The sequence below is a fragment of the Protopterus annectens genome, chromosome 14.part0, assembly GCF_019279795.1.
Source record: "Protopterus annectens isolate FY-2018-M chromosome 14.part0, PAN1.0, whole genome shotgun sequence".
Taxonomy (NCBI): domain Eukaryota; kingdom Metazoa; phylum Chordata; order Ceratodontiformes; family Protopteridae; genus Protopterus; species Protopterus annectens.
Window position 1 is genome coordinate 807,635,066 of NC_056748.1, and position 19,962 is coordinate 807,655,027.

General features: G+C 40.9%; 1 protein-coding gene across 3 annotated transcripts in view; it reads left to right on the forward strand.

Annotated features, from left to right (window-relative positions):
• Positions 1 to 19,962, forward strand: part of SFXN2 (sideroflexin 2) — a 666,316-nt gene that overhangs the window by 382,743 nt on the left and 263,611 nt on the right. For all 3 annotated transcript variants that reach the window (XM_044056549.1, XM_044056546.1, XM_044056548.1), the window contains exon 5: positions 9,319 to 9,394. In XM_044056549.1, the coding sequence (XP_043912484.1) occupies positions 9,319 to 9,394 (76 nt within the window). The remainder of the gene's footprint in view (positions 1 to 9,318; positions 9,395 to 19,962) is intronic.

Below are 19,962 nucleotides of genomic sequence, written 5' to 3' on the forward strand. Positions count from 1 at the left end.
CTTTGGTCTTTCCACTGCTCTAAGGGTATTCATAAAATGCCTCGCTCCTGTCATTGCTTAATGCAGACTTCAGGGCATCCAGGTTTACCCTTGCCTGGAAGATCTTCTTTTTTTAGCTTCTTAGCTCCTTGTCCAGAAGCCCTGGAACAAAATCTGCAGTTCACTATTCCTCTTCTGCAAAGATTGGGGTTCACAATAAATTTAAAAAAAATCCTTTATTTCCCCCTCAAAGGACCACATCTTCCTGGGGTGCAGGTTGCAGACAAATATCATGCTGGCATCTTTGCCCCCCTCCAAAAGTTCAACCTGTCATATCCTACTTCCATAGTCTTCTCCCTCTTCTTTCCTTTACAGCCAGGGAGTTCCACAGGTGCCTAGATTTCATGGCATCCACCATTCCCATGTTAGGGAACTTCCCAGGAAGTTGCAGTGGTACCTGAAATTGGTTTGGATGCAGCATGCACATCCATGGGAGTTTGTGGTCCCTCTTCTCCCTTGTCTCAGAAAAGGAACTCCTTTGGTGGAATCAGCAGATTTCCCTAAACAGAGGCCTTCCTTTGTATCCTCCTCTTCCCACTCAAGTGTTTACAGACACCTCCGACCTAAGATGGAGAGCAACCTTTGCTTCCATGAAGGTATATGGCCTTTGGTCTCCTACTCAAAAGGAGGACCATATCAACATCAAAGAGATGAGAGCTCTCATTTTAGCTCTTTAAGCTTTCCATCCTCTTTTCCGTCCAGGACCTCTAAAACTGTTTAGAGACAACACCACAGTTCTCTGGTATGTAAACAAACAGTAGTGGCCAAAGTAGTACCTTCTGTGCGGGTTACTTCTTATGGCTTGGGAACTGTCAGTTCAGTGCCAGGTGACTTCTTCAGGCAGTTTATATCTCCTCCAGTCAGAATTCTTTGACAGACAATCTGAGCAGGTCCATGACACAATCCCGGATGATTCACAGAGATGTGTTTCTGGACATTGCCCACCTGTGGGGTACTCCTCAAGTAGATCTATTTGCCTCCCCTCTGAACAGACAACCTCTTGTTTTTTGTGCCAGAGTCCCAGTTTCTCTGGTTTGGAAGGTGGATGCTCTTTCACTTTCTTGGATGGAGGGGGATGTTTCTTAATACATTTCACCCCTTTCTTCTCATTCAGAAAGTCCTGTTCAGGATTCAGCAGGACAAATAAGAAATCTTGCTGATGACTCCCTTTTGGCCAAGACAGCATTGGTTCCCTCTTCTTCTGAATTTAGCCAAGGACAGTCATCACAAGTTACCTCGCAAGGTGAACTTTCTTACAAAGGACAAAGGATCTCTTATCCATCCACATCTGTCAACTCTGCGTCTGACTATGTGGGTGATAGATTTCTGATTGCTTTCAATCACCTTTTTTCTGAGTATGTGCTTGAGTTCTGCAGGAGGCCAGAAAACCCAATACTAGAAAATCATACTTATCTAAATGAAAGAGGCTTTCTGTTTGGTGTCCTTCACACAACCTAGATCCACTGTCTGTGGATGTTCCATTGGTTCTTTCATACTTGTGCGAGTTGCTCAATGATGGTTTGGCTTACTCCTCGGTGAAAGTCCATTTGTCAGCCATTTCTGCCTGTCTGTGTTTGTCTCCCCTTTTGGCTTCTAGGTTATGAGTTAAACTTTTTCTCCAAGGCATCCTTCACATTAGACCTCCCAGGAAACCTGTGCCTCCTCCTTGGGGGTTGAACTTTGTTTTGGAGAAGCTGAATGTAGCTCCATTTGAGCCTGTAGCTATAACTTCCTTGCAACACTGTACTTGGAAAGCTGTTCTGTTAATAGTTTTGACTTCTGCCAGAAGAGTATCTGAGCTTCAAGACTTAATGGCTTCCCCGCCTTTTCTGATTTTCTATAAGGACATGGTCTCTTTGCATACTAACCTTTCCTTTATGCCCAGTGTTGTGAATGAGTTGTCACTTAACCAATCTTTTCATTTGCCCACCCTTTTTCCTTCTCCACAATCCTTTAATGAGAGGATTTTGCACACCTTGGATGTGCATAGACAACTCAGATTTTATTTGGATAAAACTAAGGTTATAGGAAATCTGATCAGCTTTTTGTTTCTTTTCATCCCAGGGCTCTGGGATTGTCTGTTTCCAAGCAGAATATTTCCTTTTGGATTTCAAAGGCTATTTCTTTTTGTTTTGTTTTATATGGGAAGAGCCTCCCTTTTTCCTGTTAAGGCTCATTCTAGTAGGGCTGTGGCTTCTTCAGGTGCTTTCTTTAAGGGTTTGGATACTAATTCCATTTTAGAAGCAGCTGCTTGGACTTCTGTACATACCTTCACCATGCATTACAAATTGGATGGCATATCCAGGTCTGGAGTTGGTTTTGCTAGAGCCATGCTTCATGGTTTTCTAGAGAGCTCTTCTGGTCCTTCCTCCTCCCAGTTTTCCTCCTAAGCTTTGGTACTCTCCATAATGTAAAGAATACTGCAACATTAGAATAGAAGGACATAGAATAGTTGTGTAAAATCTTAGCATAAACATAGATGTCCTTCTCTTCTCTGAAGTATTCTATCCCTCCTTCCTTCCTCCTGGTGCTTGCTTTTATTCTGGATGTCTGATAACCTTCTTGTTACCTGGGACATTCAGTTGTGAGGATTGTATGTGCAGACATTGCTTTTATGGCCGACATTCTCCTAAACCATTCATGCAATGCATCACGTAATAGCAGTACTTTAAAGCTCTTTATATGGCCGGACGTTGGGTCATCCAAGGCGGAGGATCTCCCTCTTGTAAAGAATACTGCAACATAGAAGAGAAAGACATATATGGCTATTGTAAGGTTTTACACAACTATTCATTCTCATTTTCCAGAAACACACACATGCCCACACAGACATTTAGCAAATTAGCGTTTCCCTATTGAAGTGTTGGCACTTGTTAATACCGAGTTCCTAAACCCCCCCCCAAAAAAAAGACCAAAAACACAGTAGAAGAGTGAACCTCTAAAGTCTCTGTTCTCCTTAAAACTTCTTTTTGCAGAGAGTGGGAAGCTCCCCACACCCCAGAACTTATTTATAGAAACACCAAGATTGCCACACTTCAGAAAAAAGGAATATTCTAAGAAATGGCATATTGGACTTAATGCAAGTCTGATCTTTCTGCCATTCAGTCTCTGCATATTTAGACTTGTTCAAGCTGATCCCAACATTTCAAATGGTTAACAAATTAGTATTAGACCTTGATTTATTACAGTACTGTTTACCAACCCATGACAGCTTGGATCACATTTTCATTTGATAAAAAAGGCCAGCAATTTGAACAAAGAAAGGAAATATGACTGTTGAGAGATCGATCAATAAATCAATCAATTAATCATTTTTTTTTCAGTATGGCAAACCTTTTGATCCTCCCCTATCCCTTTTTATTTATTTTTCCACCTTCAGGGCCAGTGTTAGCATTTTGGGGGCCCCCAGCAGATGTCAAGTTGGGGGCCCCAAGGCATTTCCAGTCTACATATCACCCTGTCACTGTCACCCCTCCTAAGCAACCTCTTAATTCAGGCTGCAAACTTTTAGGAGTAGTAATCACAGACTGACCTGTAGCTACAGTGCTCTTACATTACAACAGGCCTATGTACCACACTGCATAGGCCCATCTCACAAAGGTTGTTTAGAGTTACTGGAATTTAGTTGCACCAATGATACGTTGCAGCAACTCTATGTACAGGTCTGGACTTTGTGAAATGTTACCCTAGGCCTACTGTTTCATCCACTCACCCAACGCATAGACACACCAACCAACCATACTCTGCCCCCCCCCCCCCCCAATCTTGGTTTCCCGATATCATGCACATTACTTTTTTCTTCCCTTTCTCACATTTTACCATACTCTTCAGCTTTTTCAAGAAGCCGTAACTTCCTATATGCTCTGAAGTGCATTTTAAAGGGTTTTTTTTCTTTTTACACAAACTTCTCAGCATCATTGGGACCAGACGGGTGTCCCGGGCTGCATCCTACATGAACTCCAAGAAGAACTAAACCCAAACATAAAACTACTGTTCAATCTCAGCCTTACTACAGGATATGTACCCAAAGAGTGGTGTACAGCAACAGTGGTCCCTCTCCACAAAGGTGGTGCCTCAACGGATCCTGGAAACTATCGCCCCATAAGCCTGACTAGCTTGGTCTGCAAAGCTATGGAAAGGATCATCATGGACCTCATAAATAATGATATTGGGGACCTACAGACACTGGATCCTACCCAGTTCGGCTTTGTTAAGGGCAGATCCTGCCTCTTAAACCTGGTTGGTTTCTTTGAAACAGTCACCAAGGCCATTGACGAGGGGAAGGTGGTCCACACAGCCTACCTGGACCTCGCAAAAGCCTTCGATACAATATCCCACTCGGACATTATAGATAAGCTCACCAGCTTAAATATAAACCCCTATGTCACTAGATGGGTTGCAAACTGGCTCAAGGACAGAACCCACATGGTTAGAATTGCTGGAGCCATGTCAGACTCCAAACCAGTTACAAGTGGCGTCCCACAAGGCTCAGTCCTGGGACCTCTCTTGTTCGGTATATATTTCTCGGAGGTACAGGCCAACACGGAAGGACTGTGGCTGACCAAGTTCGCAGACGACTGCAAACTGGGCGCCATAATCGACTCTCCAGCCGACACAAGCATCCTACAAAAGGGCCTCATAGAAACAGACAACTGGTGCCAGAGCCATGACCTCAAGCTAAACGCCCAAAAGTGTATAGTCATCCCCTTCGGCAAAAACAAAGTGCCCACAAATTACCACATAGATGGTAATCCATTAAGTACGAAAGAAGTAATTAGGGACCTGGGGACCCAAGTTGATAGCAATCTCTCATTCGATAACCACGTGGCCAAAGTGGTTAGAAAATCATTTTATATAGCCCACCTAATCATGAAGGGATTTACATCTAGATGAGGGGAGGTCATCGTGCCTCTTTACTCATCCCTCATCAGGCCCATAATTGAGTACAATGCCCCTTTCGGGATGTACCTTACCAGACACCTGCAGCAACTGGAAAGACCCCAAAAGTACCTCACCAAGAGGATCAAAGGGCTCAAACAGATGTCATATGCTGCCCGGTTAAAGAAACTCCAGCTCTACTCAGTGGCATACCGCCTGCTCAGAGGCAATCTGTGCCTGATGTATAAAGCCATGTCCAACCTGGAATTAATGGACATGCTGCACCTCAGAAAATCCAAATCCCATCGAGCTGCGCACTTGAGAGACTTGAACCTCAGCACTGAAATAAATAGGACATGCTGGAGGGACAGATTCATAACCCAGAGGCTCCCTTCACTCTGGAATAAAATCCCAGTCCAGGTTAGGCAGAGTCCCTCATTGACTCTCTTCAAGAGGAATCTTGATGAGTGGATGGGAGATCGTAGATTTACTCTGGGTATCACTTCTGTGTCACAGACAGATGCACAGTATACTAACCTCGAAAAAGGGCATAGCAAAATTCATTTTAAAATGGGTGGCGAAAGCCAAACACACTCTGGCTAGGCTTGTAAATACCCTAGGGCAGATAGCCTAGTATGAACCTATGAACCTAATGATGGCTTGAACAGAAATTTTGATTAAAGAAAGAAACTGTGTTTCTGTTCAGCTTTAGTTTTCCTTGCATCCTTGCAACATACTTTTTCTGACCAAGTAAGCAGAGTAATAACCATTTAGGAAATAACTCAGTTAAGCCGGAGCCCCCAGAAGCCTTTTGATTGTGCATGTTCTGAAATACATTTAGAGCATTTCCCAACCTTTAAATCCAATGGTAACCTAAATAAAACTCAGGAGTAAGAAAAGAATTTCAGTCTTATTTTTCTTTTTGTTTACTTTCAAGGAAGACATAAGTTGCACAAAAATGTTAAATGTTCAAAGATGGCAAAATAGTAACTCACAAAAAACTAACAAGCCAGTTGTTGTCTAGATGCATAGGTCCTGTCTGGGAACTGCTTGCCTATGCATCCCTCTGGTGTTAGACTGGGATAAGATTCAAATTGCCACAGTCATGTATTTCAAGTGACTGGTGAGATACATATACACATGCCTCCTCAATCCTCAACCCAAACTGTCAAAGGCAGCTAACTGTATAATTGCCTAAGTGTGATTGTGAGGAAAGAGAAAAAAATAATGATTACAGTAAGGTAGTCTTTGTTGCTGCTAGACAGTATGCTGCCCATGCACAAGCTATAGTAACTTTCTTTGTACACCTTTGAGGTCTGTGAGAAGTAAAAAAAAAAGCTATAATAACCTCATGTGCATGCCTCTAAGGTTTGACTGTGATGAAAATTAAAGTAACAACCACACAATTCCACACACAAACACATAACCTACAGCAGTTTGCTGTACACACACATCTGTGCAGGGCTCAATTTAGAATGGGTGCAGTTGAGAGCAGAGGCCATTATCAGTTTTATCCTACCAGGATCATATCACAGCCCTGTTCAAGTTAAAGAGCAATCAGAAAATAAATACCTGTTCTCTTCCTCATTTTTCCCCAACCAGCAACAGCTTGTGGGGCCTCCATACAGGCAAGGGTGATTAAGGGAGCCTCCTGTATCTAGTTATAGAGTCTGGGGAGTGGAGTCCTCAGACTCTTAGAAGGTCTAAGTGTCTGAATGTTCTGTGAAATATTTTGTTCATTACCTCCGAAATATAATTATTTGTTAGCTACATTTTTTACTAATATCCAGAAGAATAATTTGTGTGTCCTGGCATTACTGGGTGTGTGCACAGATAAAAATCACTGATATTTTTATACACACACACACACACACACACACACACACACACACACACACACACACACACACACACACACATAATCCATAGCAATACTAGTTTTGTACTTATTTCAGCAATACATTGTGCAACACTAGTATAGACACACCAGATCAGTGACTGCCGTGTAACAGCTGTCAGACAGCAGCAGAGGTTAAGTCACCTTTATGTTAGTGAGGAGTAATACAAACCTGTCACTCTCCATGATTTCGCAGACCTTCCCTGATTTTTCTCATAATTTTGCTTTATCCTGTGTAAAAAGTTTGATTTGCTTCTAAATCATTCAGGGTTACAGACAGTTAATAAATCCAGACATCAGAGTTTCATACTTACTGTCCAAAAAATGCATGTTGATGCAAAAGGTGGTATACTGTTAACTTTTTAATTGAATTAGAGTAATATTTAAAACTTGTTTCTGATTTTAAACCTTTTATCTGCTATTATATGTATTGCGCTAAATTCTTCTGCAAAGAATTTGAAAGTTACATTATCTGGTGTTCTGCCAGTGTTTAGAAAACTTTCTAAAAGAGAACCATCCCTGAAGATCAGAAACATCAGCTTTTCTTAAAATCCAAGGTTTGCACTGATATCAGTCACTCTGTGCTGCTGATCTCTCTAGTGCTTACCTTGCTTATGTTTATTATCGTCTTTATCCTAACAGGGTCATATCCCAGACCTACGCGGGTTAAAGAGCATAATTAGGAAATTATTGTTTTCTTCTCCTTATTTTTCCCCAACCAACAGCAGCCTTTGTGGGGCTCCCACACAGTCAAAAATGATTAAGGAGGCCCTCACATAGTCAAGGATGATTAAGGGGGCTCCCTTGCAGCCACGGGTTTAGCAAGTAACTAAGCTGGCTATGCTGTTAGTTTTAGCGGAGTGAATGTCCACTAACAGACTTTAAGCCAGGAGTATTAGGTCAGTTGTAAAATATTTAATTGAATTGTGAAACCTGTTGCTTGACAAAACACTGATACTATAACCAGCAATATCTTTAAATGTTAAAGAAGATATAAATAGCAGTTATTACCCATCTGTTTTATTAAGTACACAGTATTGCTGTACTAGCTTTTGTTGTTTTGACAAACTTGTTACAAAATATCAAGATTACAGCTTGTTGTGGTTGGGAGGCCCCCAGGGACCGTAGGGTTCACTGGTGCCTAAAGCCGGCTATGCTCACTTTGAGATTATATAGCATATGACCGACTTTTGATTTTGTTCTGCCAGTTTTGTACGACTACAGCAACAGAGTTGAAAGGAACCCTGACATATTACTTGATCCCATGTAAGTTGAAAAAAAAGTCATTGTTATAAAGCTAAAATTCCAGATTTTGGGACCCCTTCCCCCTTTTTTTTAATGGTATTTTAGTGTGTGCTTCACTTTTTAGATACTGCACACATTCATACCCCTATTCCTTGATGTTCCTTCTTTTTTAAATACTTGCCCAAGACAACACTGTTAACTCGCAGAGAGTGGTATCTAATGTGAAATATGCCCTTTTTCAGCAAAAAGTGCATGTTTTTGCTGTTGTTGAAACTGGTTAACATGGCGACACTTGGGGAAAGTTTTCATGTATTTATTTTTCTTATTTGGTAGTTAGTTAGGACCACATGGCATAAATGCTTCTGTTCAGTAGCAGACTTGAAACATCGGTCTGGCTAAGTGACTGTTCAAGATTCTAGAAAATTCAAGTGGAAATTGAGGGAATCAGTCCCTCAGTTAGCAGCTGGTGGCTTCTTAACCCAAATTCCTGTAGTCTGCATGATGCAAAACTGTAAATGCAAATGATTGTTTTTTTTAGTCTGATTTTTTGGCCCCACTCCCGGCTTATCTGTTTATTTTGATTCCCACCCCTAGCTGCATGGAACATAGGGAGACAAGAACCATTAATGACAACTGTCATTCTACAGAGTTTGAGACTTTTTTTGTGCTCCTTACATTTAAACACCTGTTGCCCCCCCCCCCATGTCTGTGAGGAACAATGCAGTACTCATTATATAGGAACAAATCCATCACATCTGCACATTCTTGCATTCTGTATTGTAAAAACTGACACAGTACCTGCCCTTTTCCCAGCTGGAGTTTTGATAGAACTCTGTCATCACCCTTTCCACAGGATGGATAAGACAGCATCAGTCATTCACTTCTGTCCCACTCTACCCACCTCCTGCAGCATCAGGGTGAGACTGCAGAGACATATTTTCCGCCCTAGTGTCTATATTTGCTGATGTGTGATAGAAATGTGCCATAATTGCTTATATATTGCCCTTAATATGAGGTTTGCCAAATCACTGAGAAGCTTTGGGGAATGTATCTTCTACTGCTTCAAGCCCTACAGTTACAGGCAGCATCATGGTTCTAATTTCCTGTGTGTACAAGTTCATGTGAAAGACATGGAAATGTATTAAGTGGAGAATATCCAAAAGCATTTAGATGCAATGTATAGAAAAAATACTACATTTAGAACTGTTATGTGGGAAGTACAATGCTGGAGTGAAATAAAATTTACTTTATCTTTTCAGGCAAATGGGCATTGCATATGTTTCAGCAACTTCAACTGCTCTGGCAACAGCTGTGGGTCTCAATCTGTATACCAAGGTATTTATTGAGAAGCATGCTTATTCATATTTATGCGCAAGTTCTTTGTTGCATATTCACATCTGTGCATGAGTTCTTTGCTACATATTCACATTTGTGCAAGAGTTCTTAGTCCTGTTGCTAGATTTATTAGTGCTTTTATCAGTTTTTTGCATTAATCTAAGTCCCTATCTGTGCCAGACTGTATAGAGATTTTCCAAGTTCTAAGAAGAAATATTTTACTTTTCTGGAAGTCTGTTGAAAGTTCACTCAGTGATTGAAAATATCACTCATATAAATGAGTATCACTTGTATTGCATTTTCTTGCCAAAAGCCAGTTTATTAAGAATTTTAAATAATAAACCTTAACAAGCATTATGGAACTACATCTATCCATTTTCAGAGCCTGCTATATATCCAAGTTTTGCATGGAGTTAGAACCTATCCCAGCATGCAATGGGTGTAAGGCAGGAAACGGCCCCTGGGGGAATGTCACAGGAACCATTGCTGGAATAGATGTCAGTCCATTGCAGGATGCACACACAGTCACATGCACACCTGTGGACATTGTGGAACTTACCCATTTCACCTAGCCACATATAATTGGCATGCAGGAAACCAGAGACTGTGTCCAAAATCCATGGGGACATAGGGGGGAGACATAGACTGTGCACTGAAGGTACCCCATTTGTGAATTGGTCTGCAGATCAAGCACCGGGAGGCAGTACTTTTACCTTCTCTACAACTGAGTCCACCCAGTTTTTGGAAAATATTTCATTTAAATGTCTTTAATAGTTTTCATAATTAGCTTTTTATTTCCCTTTAAAATTGCCGTTGAAGGATACAGTGGTACAGAACTTGGATATTAACCTGCCTTGTTGCGGTCTTCACTGATACATTTTCTGAACTTCTTAAGTGTACCAGAAATGGTAAAACAAAGAAATGTATCTTTTTAAACATTGCTAAGAATCAGAAATTTTGGAGTTAGTGATATAAACAGAAACTACATGTATATATGGTAGGGGGACATAACGGTTAAGGTCTTTACCTCAAATAAAAAAGGTACAGCGTGTGATTCTGACCTGAACATTTACAGTATATATATGTTTTAACTTTATCTGCATTTATCAGCCTTTGGAACTCTGGTGTGTCAATTCTGAAGATGTTAATGTAGATGAAATACAAGTTTACCTTCTCCTGCCTGTTTTTATCATTTGATTCACTTCTTTCAAAATTGCTGTGTACACATGCGGTGTGGATGGATTGTATTAAAATCAACACTAATGGGTCTCATAACTCATAATAACAGTGGCACAGCAATTTACAATACAATATCAGTATTCAAAAAGAAAACCCACACACGCACACACATTCTTCCTTACAGCACAGTATCCTGATCATTAAAATTATGCAGATTTTTCAAGAAAAAGACACTTCTGAACTTGGTAGTTAAAAGTAAAACAGAAGCAGACAAAGCTTTTCAAGAATACCAATACATATACTTTAATTGTTTTATTAGAAAAATACTGATTTATGTTTCATGTTGACTAGTTTTCTTCTTTTTCATTAATTGTTAAATTATATGATTAGTTTCAGATAAAGACATTTGCAAGTAGTTACTTGATTTTTGATGTTAATATGTTTATGTTAAAACTTAAAAAAAAATTACAAAAAATACCACCAGACAATGACATGTTTCATTGTGTCTCACAGCTAACCAGCATGCTTAGATTGGTAATTCTGACTCAAGTCCTCAAATGGTGCAAAAGCAGATGTTTGTCATGTTCATTATTGCTGCAGTAGCCGAAGATACATGGGTTATATCCATTAAGCATAAGCATTTAACAGCCAACCATCTTCCATAGCTTCTGGGCACCTTCCACATGCCCAAACTATTTGTTAGCTTGTGCTGAGCCAAGTACAAAGGCAGGTTTGAGCACCATGTCCTTCAGAGCTTTCCTGCCACTGAAGAGTATGCTCCTTTGAGGCTTTCATATCGAGAGTTGGCTTGTGCTATTTCTTTATTGGCCAGATAAGTTCCCCATGGGAGGAAAAATGTCCAATTTAAAATGTTTATTGTTTCTTAACATTTTTCTGTTCATGAAAATTATTTTAAAGAAAGAAGTTTGTGTTTTTAGTGGACCGTCACTAGACAGTACTTTTAAACAAGAGTGCTCATTTTTTTCTGTCCATTTAAAAGTTGTTTAAAGTATTTCAAAACATTTTTTCTATAGCAAAATTGTGTTTATTTTGCTTTTTGTAACTGGCAAGTGTCTTTACTGTGTTTTTCTGTGAAAAGTTTTTTACTTTTGAAGACTTTACATTTTTTTCAACTTTTGCTGCTTGTCTTTCTGGGAAAGAGACACCGTATTTAGCTTAATCGTGGAACAAACTGTCAGCCCCAGGGTTGGGCCTTCTTCCAGCCACAAAAAGAAAAAGTTAAGTAAACAGCCATTGTCACCACAGCAGGCTAGCAGTTTTCCTCAGCTGCAGGTGGGTGACTCTGCTCTGGCCATTAGTTGTACCTCACACCACTCATCTTTTACCCGCATATCCCTGTGGTGCATCACCTACAGCCACTATGGACCTGGGGTTAGCCAGTTCTTCTGCAGTTGTTGGGGTCCCCTCAGTGGGAAAGGTAGAGCCACTCTTGTCAGTCCTGAGAGTGGTATCAAGGAAGGGTTCCCTCTTTTGTCAGAATATTGTGCCCTTCCCTGGGGAAGCTACTGCTGCCATTAATCACACTGTTGGCCCTCTTTTTCCTGTCAGAAAGATACAAAAAACTAAATGTAGCTACACTTCCTCAAATTTCCTTGAACAGGAATTATATACTGAGTGTGGCTCAGGTTTTAATTCAGGCTATTGATCCTGCTTATTAAGTAGTTTAGGGTAAAAGAAAGAAGGATACCTCTTTTCCAGAAAATAATCAAGAGTCTGAATCTGGACAGGACGGTAATGGGATATATACATGGTTTTCTTTCATACTCTGATCCACCAGATCAGACTTTGTTTCTACCTGTCCCTCATCACATGACATCCCAGAGAGTGATAAAACCAGATGTTCTTCATCTCACATTGCTGCAGTCCTTACACTTGGGTAGTCCGCTGTCCTCGGTCGGCCCGAATATCAAAGTATAAGGCTGACGTCGGTCAAGGCGCATTTGACTGACATCAGGACGTCAGGGTACAAATGCGCATGACCGACGTCATATCATCTGTCTTTTTTGCCGCATAGTCCGATGCAGAAGCAGTATTGCAAGTGCCGGTTGGCGTTCTGAAATTTTTCGATTCCGGAGTTTCAGACCGAATCAAAGTTGGCTAAGTACCCCGTTGGGGAATATTTTGTTTTTTTCTTGCCTCAGTGGTTAAACGGATGTCAGAAAAAGTGAATAACTGCATTTCTTGTGGGAAACAGATACCGCATAGAGATTATCATACTTTGTGTATTCCTTGTTTAGGGCCTGAGCACGACGTTGTTGGGTGTCGCTCTTGTGCTAGATTTAATAAGCGCACTATAAAGAGGAGATTAGATTGTGCCAGGTTAGTCTTCGGGAAGCGGTACAATTATAAAATGCCGTCGGATGCTCCGGCGCTTCTTCGAAGAAGCGCAAGGACAAAGCAGTTAAGCCTAGACTAGAAGAACCGTCCGTACCGGACGCCGGTTCTTTAGAGGTGTCGGTGGAGCCGGTGGCTCCACCGGAGGTTTCTTTGGGATCCCAGGGAGAGGCCTTGTTGTTGCAGGATGTGGCCTCTCAGGAGGCAGGTCAGGGTGATGGGGCTTCTCAGGTTACTATACTCCCCTCCCTGCCTAGGGTGGTTAGGCCTTCTCCTTCTGTTTCCAAGGCTTCTCCTAGAGGCAGGCCAGGTTTAGCTTCAGCTGGTGTCACCCCCAGTTCTTCTGGAACTGTGCCCAAGAAGCATATGCTTAAAATGGCAGAAGATTTGATTTCTTTAATTAGGGGTTCTTTGCCCCCTCCTGATAAGAGACCTAGGATGGAGCCTGAGCTAGGGAGTTTTGAGCAGGCTTTGGATGTTTCAGAGTCTTGACTGAAGACTTGCAGGAGTACTCTCCTTATTCTGATTCTGATGTGGATGATTCTACTCCTTCTGCTTCTCCTCCTGAGGATTTTTCTTTTTCAGAGACTCTTCATTCCATGAGGGAGCATTTTAAGTGGGAAGGTCAGGACTTCTCCGATTCCAGGAAAAGGCTTAGGGAATTTTTGTTTTTACCCCAGCATAGGCCTTTGGCTATACCTCCTGTTTTGGATGTAGTGGAAGATGTTTTTACAGAAGCTTCTCTTAATCCTGATTCTTTGCCTCCTGCTCCTGTTAAACCGGATAGGTATTACAGGGTGCCTGAAGTTCATAAGTATCTTTTTAAGAGTCCTAGGGCAGACCCAGAAACTGTTAGCCAGGGGCCTAAAGGTGTTAAGGCTTCTGTTGTCAAGAATCCGGTTCCTGCAGATAAAGAAGCCAGGGCCTTGGATAGATGGGGAAAGAAAGTTTATACCTCTTCTACTCTGGCTATGAGGGCTTTGAATTGCCAGTTTCACATGTTAAAATACCAAAACTATCTCCTTTCACAGTTGAAGTCTAAGGTTGATGCTCTGGCGGAAGGTATTGATTGTAAAGAGTTACAGGATTTGGTACATGTTTCTGAACAGGTGGGTAAGCATTCTTTGCAATGTGGTTTTGATGCTGTACAGGCCTTGTCTAGGGTGGCTGCCACTGGGTCAGTTCTTCGCAGGCACGCCTGGTTGAGGGATCAAAATTTATCTGACCATGTTAAAACAAGGATTTTAGATGCTCCTTTACAATCTGATGTGTTGTTTGGTTCTCCTGTTGAGGCAGTTTTAAAGAAAATGGAAGACAAGGCTAAGTCTATGCAGACTGTTAAAGATTTTTTGCAGGTTCAGCCTCCAAAGTTTAGTAGAAATTGGCCTGCTAAAGGGTGGACGTATCCTTCTTATGATTCCCAGTCTAGGGGTAGATCTAGACGTGGTAGGGGCAGAGCTCAGGGCTCTTTCAGGCCTAGAACAGGGAGTTCTCCTGCACAGTCTTCTGGTGAGGGCAGGGGTCAGTCCTTTCGTAAACAGACCCAATGACCTACCTTTCCAGCTGCCAGAGCCTTCTCGTCTGGCAGCACCTTTGGGAGGAAGGTTGGCACTTTTCAAAGAAAATTGGAGTTTAATTACCCAAGACAAATGGGTATTGGATATCATACACCACGGTTACAGGTTCTATTTCCATACCTTGCCTCCTTTCAGAGGCATGCCAGGCGTTCCTCCTCAGCAAAGAATAGAGGCTCGCAAGCAAATTTCTCTGTTACTTCAACTAGGGGCCATACAGCCGGTCCCTATGCCAGAAGTGGGCCTAGGATTTTATTCTCGCCTGTTCCTAGTACCAAAGAAGGGGAACACGTGGAGACCAATTTTGGATTTATCTATCCTCAACACTTATCTGGACATTCCCAAGTTCAAAATGTTGACGTTACAACAGCTTTTACCTCTGCTGGGCAAAGATCATTGGATGGTAACTTTGGATCTCAAGGAGGCTTACCTTCATGTTCCTATCAGACTAAGTTGCAGGAAGTATCTGCGTTTTCGAGCTGGGACTTCTCACTATCAGTTCTCTGCATTGCCCTTTGGCTTATCTACTGCGCCCAGAGTGTTCACGAAAGTTCTGGCTCCAGTGATAGCTTTCTTCAGGCTAAAAGGAATACAAATCTATCCGTATTTGGACGACTGCCTGATTCTGGCTCAAGGAAGGGAAGAGCTTCTTCATCATTTGGAATATGTGATAGCAGTGCTAAGATGCCTGGGGTATTCTGTGAACGAAATAAAGTCCAGTCTAGTACCCTCTCAGGACATGTGCTTTCTGGGTGTAAGACTGAATACAGCATCCCAGATGGCCTGTTTAACCCCGGACAAACAAAAGAGTCTTTCCCTTTACTTCCATCAACTATCTCATCAGTCCGGGCTGACTGCAAGGACAGTCCTTCAAGCCTTAGGGTTCATGGCATCTTGTATTCTGGTGCTTCCCAATGCCAAACTGCATATGAGGAAGCTGCAATGGTATCTCAAAATGTATGGACACAGCACTGCCAGGATCTGGACACTGTCATTCCAATAATACCTTGCATTCAAAAGGAATTTTTGTGGTGGGCTCAGGAATGTCACCTAAACAAGGGACTCTCTGTGACCCGGCCAGAGGCGAGTCAGATTTTAACGACAGATGCCTCAGACAAAGCTTGGGGAGCTCATCTAAATGGAAAGTGGATACAAGACAAGTGGCCTGCCAGACTACAACATCTACATATCAATCTGAAGGAGATGTTAGCAGTCCAGTTTGCATTAATAGCTTTCAAGGATTTACTTCTTCCAGGGCAGGTGTTGATTCTAACAGACAACACAACTGTCATGTGGTACATCAACAAGCAAGGGGGAACACATTCTTATCCTCCATGCAGGCAAGCAATGATTTTGTGGGAGACTGCTCTCAGTTTACAGCTCAATCTTCAGGCAAGGTTTCTGCCAGGAGCACAGAACTCCTTAGCAGATGTGTTGAGCAGACGGATTATGGATCCCCACGAGTGGAAATTGGATCCTCATGTATTTCAGAAATTGACAGTGTCCTGGGGAACTCCAGACATAGATCTGTTCGCTTCTCCACTAAACCATCAGCTGCCAAAGTTTTGCACAATAAGGTTTCATCCCACAGCTTGGAAAGTGGATGCTCTTTCTTTCAATTGGAGCAATCTTCATGTGTATGCCTTTCCACCTCTGCCTCTCCTCTCAAAGGTACTTCTAAAGGTCAGACAGGACAAGCCAAGGATGATTTTAATAGCTCCAGATTGGCCTCGACAGCACTGGTACCCATTACTGAGAAGTCTGGTACGGAAGCCTCCATGGCCTTTGCCTTGATTCCACACCTGTTGTCACAGGAGGACAGCCATTTGCTCAATGTCAAACTTCACTCTCTTCACCTAACAGCCTGGCATATTCTGTTTTGAACCATAGAAGGTCTCAACTTCCACAACAAGTTTTGAATGTGATTTTGGAGGCTAGAAGGCCTAGTACAAGGAAAGTGTACGCAGATAAATGGAAGAGATTTTTATTTTGGAGTGCAGCAAAGGATTTTGATGTTTCTGAGCCTAATTTAAGTGTGGCTCTTCAATATCTTACTGAGTTACTGGACAAAGGTTTGTCTTTCTCTTCTATTAAGGTTCATGCTGCAGCGATTTCAGCTCACTATGAATGTGACCCTCCTTTGTTTTCGCATCCTTTGTTCAAGCAATTTCTTAGAGGGGCAAAGAATATAAGACCCCCACGTAGAGCTCCTACTCCTGCTTGGGATCTCAATTTTGTGTTGGAGAAACTCACTCTACAACCTTTTGAGCCTGCAGCTACTTCTGAGTTGAAATATTTATCATGGAAGACTGCTTTTTTGTTGGCCATTACCTCTGCAAGAAGGGTTTCTGAATTACAGGCCCTTATGGCAGTTGAGCCTTTCTTGATTTTCCATAAGGATAGGGTATCTTTACGTACTAATCCTTCCTTTATGCCCAAGGTGGTTTCTAGTGTGGCTTTAAACCAAACTATTCATTTGCCTACTTTTTATGCAAATCCCCAAAATAAAGGGGAAAAGATTTTGCACACTTTAGATGTACACAGGCAGTTGCGATATTATTTGGACAGAACTAAAGGGTTCAGGCAGTCTCAGCAGTTGTTTGTTTCTTTTGCTTTGGGTTCTCAGGGCAAGCCTGTGTCAAAACAAACTATTTCTAAGTGGATTGGGTTTTGCATTGCTTTCTGTTATTCCCATCATGGCAAGGAGGTTCCAGCTGGGATTAGGCCTCATTCCACTAGGGCTACTGCCACTTCGACAGCTTTTTTGAGGGGAGTGGCAACCAAGGATATTTTGGAGGCAGCTACTTGGAGTTCAGTGCATACTTTTTCTAGGCATTATCACCTACCACTTTACTCTAAATCCAGGGCTGGTTTTGCCACTGCTGTTTTGCAGGGCATTTTGGCAGCTCCTGCTTCCTTGTAGTTGACCATCCTCCCATACCTCTGCTTTGGGATTCTACCCAAGTGTAAGGACTGCAGCAATGTGAGATGAAGAACATAGTACAGTTTTGTACCTACCATAAATGTAGATGTTCGAAGATCCACATTGCTGCAGTCCAATTTACCCTCCCTCCTTCCCCTCTGTAGTTAGAGGTGGTTGGGTGGGTTGGGTTGTAAATATTGTATGTATTGTATATATTGTACATATAAGTAGTGCAAGGGTGGTTGGTTGTTAGTTTGCTGTCTTTTGGTTTACACCTTTATGTTTAGGGTCTTCTGACATCTGGGGCAAGAAAAGACTGAGGATATGACGTCGGTCATGCGCATTTGTACCCTGACGTCCTGATGTCAGTCAAATGCGCCTTGACCGACGTCAGCCTTATACTTTGATATTCGGGCCGACCGAGGACAGCGGACTACCCAAGTGTAAGGACTGCAGCAATGTGGATCTTCGAACATCTACATTTATGGTAGGTACAAAACTGTACTTTCTTCCTTCCCAGGTGGGAAAAGGTTCATAGGTAAGTAGTAGGCTAGCTGCTCTTGCAGGCCATTTTAAGGCTAGACATTTCCCCTTTTTGTTCTTGAAATAACCTATCCCATTTGGTTATAGATTGGTCTTACCTATCCCATCGTAGATAATTATATATTACCCGTAATGAGAATAACTGGGATCATATCATAGATAATTTGAGAGATCCATGCATGGGGTAAAGCATTTAGGAGCTGCCTCTGTCCATTACTAATACAGAGGGCAGTCCTGGGTTAAATTTTATGTTTTCCATCCATAGATGTAAGTTGCTGTTGAATATGGACAGTGATGAACTTTGTTTTATGTGGATGGGGAGTCTGTTCTGTCTGTTTTTTCCTTTTTCCCATCTTTTTATTCCTTCCCTGGGTACATTGTTTTTCTAAAATCATATTGTAGGATTTTTCCATTGACTTCATTTACTTTTAACTTCCAAAATTTCATTTCATATTTTTCATATTCTTTTTCTTCCATCCTGCCCATTTTTTCTTTTCTTTTCCTGTTTTTTCTTCCCGTACATTTTGATATTTTTCATGTAACATCTTGCTTATCATATTTTCCTGTATTTCATTTACATTTCTCATTACCCAAAATGCAAACATAGATGCTAATGCATCACTGGATTTTTTAAATTCAAACTACCTTTTTCTATTATAAATTTTCTCTTCGCACTGAGACTTAACCTAAGCTATAAAATCTCTAACAACTCCTTTTCCATTTCAGTGTGTGTAACATATATATTATGCCTAGATAACTATTTTCCTAATACATGTGTTCTGCATATATGTCTTTTTCTGAAATAAGTAAACAAAATTTCCACCAAACTAACAAATGTTTTTATTATTTGTTCCGATAGCTCTCCGTTGACTTTTTATACTTTCATACTCCCCAAATGTCATGCCCAAGATTTTTACTTCCTTTCTTATGAAATATATTACATTTATTATTTTAATCTCACCAAACCTATTACTCTTCATTTTGTTTGACTGCAGGACAGCTTTTTTAACAGTTTTTTTCAATCCTTATTATAACCTTACTTATACACCCCCTTGTTTTCTGTTATTAGAACTAAATCATCTGCAAAGTCATACATACTGATAATGTAGCATTTCCTTCCATCTCACTTCATACATGCCTGTCTATACTACTACATTTATTACTAATGCAAATAAACAGATACTCATCGGGAATTCCTGTTTTACTCCACTCTTAATACTTACTTTTCTTCCCATCTATCTATTTATCATGACTTGCACCCATGAATTTTCATAACATATCTTTATTAGATTAATATTTTATTCCTATGCCATATGCCGCTAAACTCTTTTACATTCCTTCATTACTCACTTTATCAAATTCTTTAGCTACATCACATTTTATCAGTCTTAATTCTTTATTTTCTTTCAGTATCATTTCTTCTACGTATTTCAGTGTAATTAACATTTCTTTTACAAATGTTTCTTTCATACCATACATCCCTTGCCCTATCACCTCATCCAATACTTTCTCCATCATTTTTTGTAGCATTTTCATAAATATTTTATAGCTAGTATTCCCTAGTGTTATGGGCCTCCATTTTTAATATATTTTTTTCATCCTTTTTCCAAATAAATTTTATTACTCCACTACATGTCTTCTTCCATTATACCTTCCCTCACCTATTCAATTAATATTTTAAAAAATCAGATATTTTTTTAACTCTCCATTCTTCTTGCCATCCATTTCCTCTTTTTCATACATCTTTTCTGCAACATTTCTCCCACATCCATAATATCTTCTTGCTTGTATTTTATATTTCCTTTGCCATCTAAAATAGCATCCATCCTCCCTACTCTCATTTTTACTTCTTTTCCTAAGTAAGGGAGAACCCTCCTGTTTCTTTCCTTTTAGAAAGAATGTCTGTCTATGTAACAACAGTTTGTTTTTCTCTATTCTTTTTTTACATTTCTGTTTCCCTTATTTTGTCAATTCCTTTTTATATTTCTTTCTTA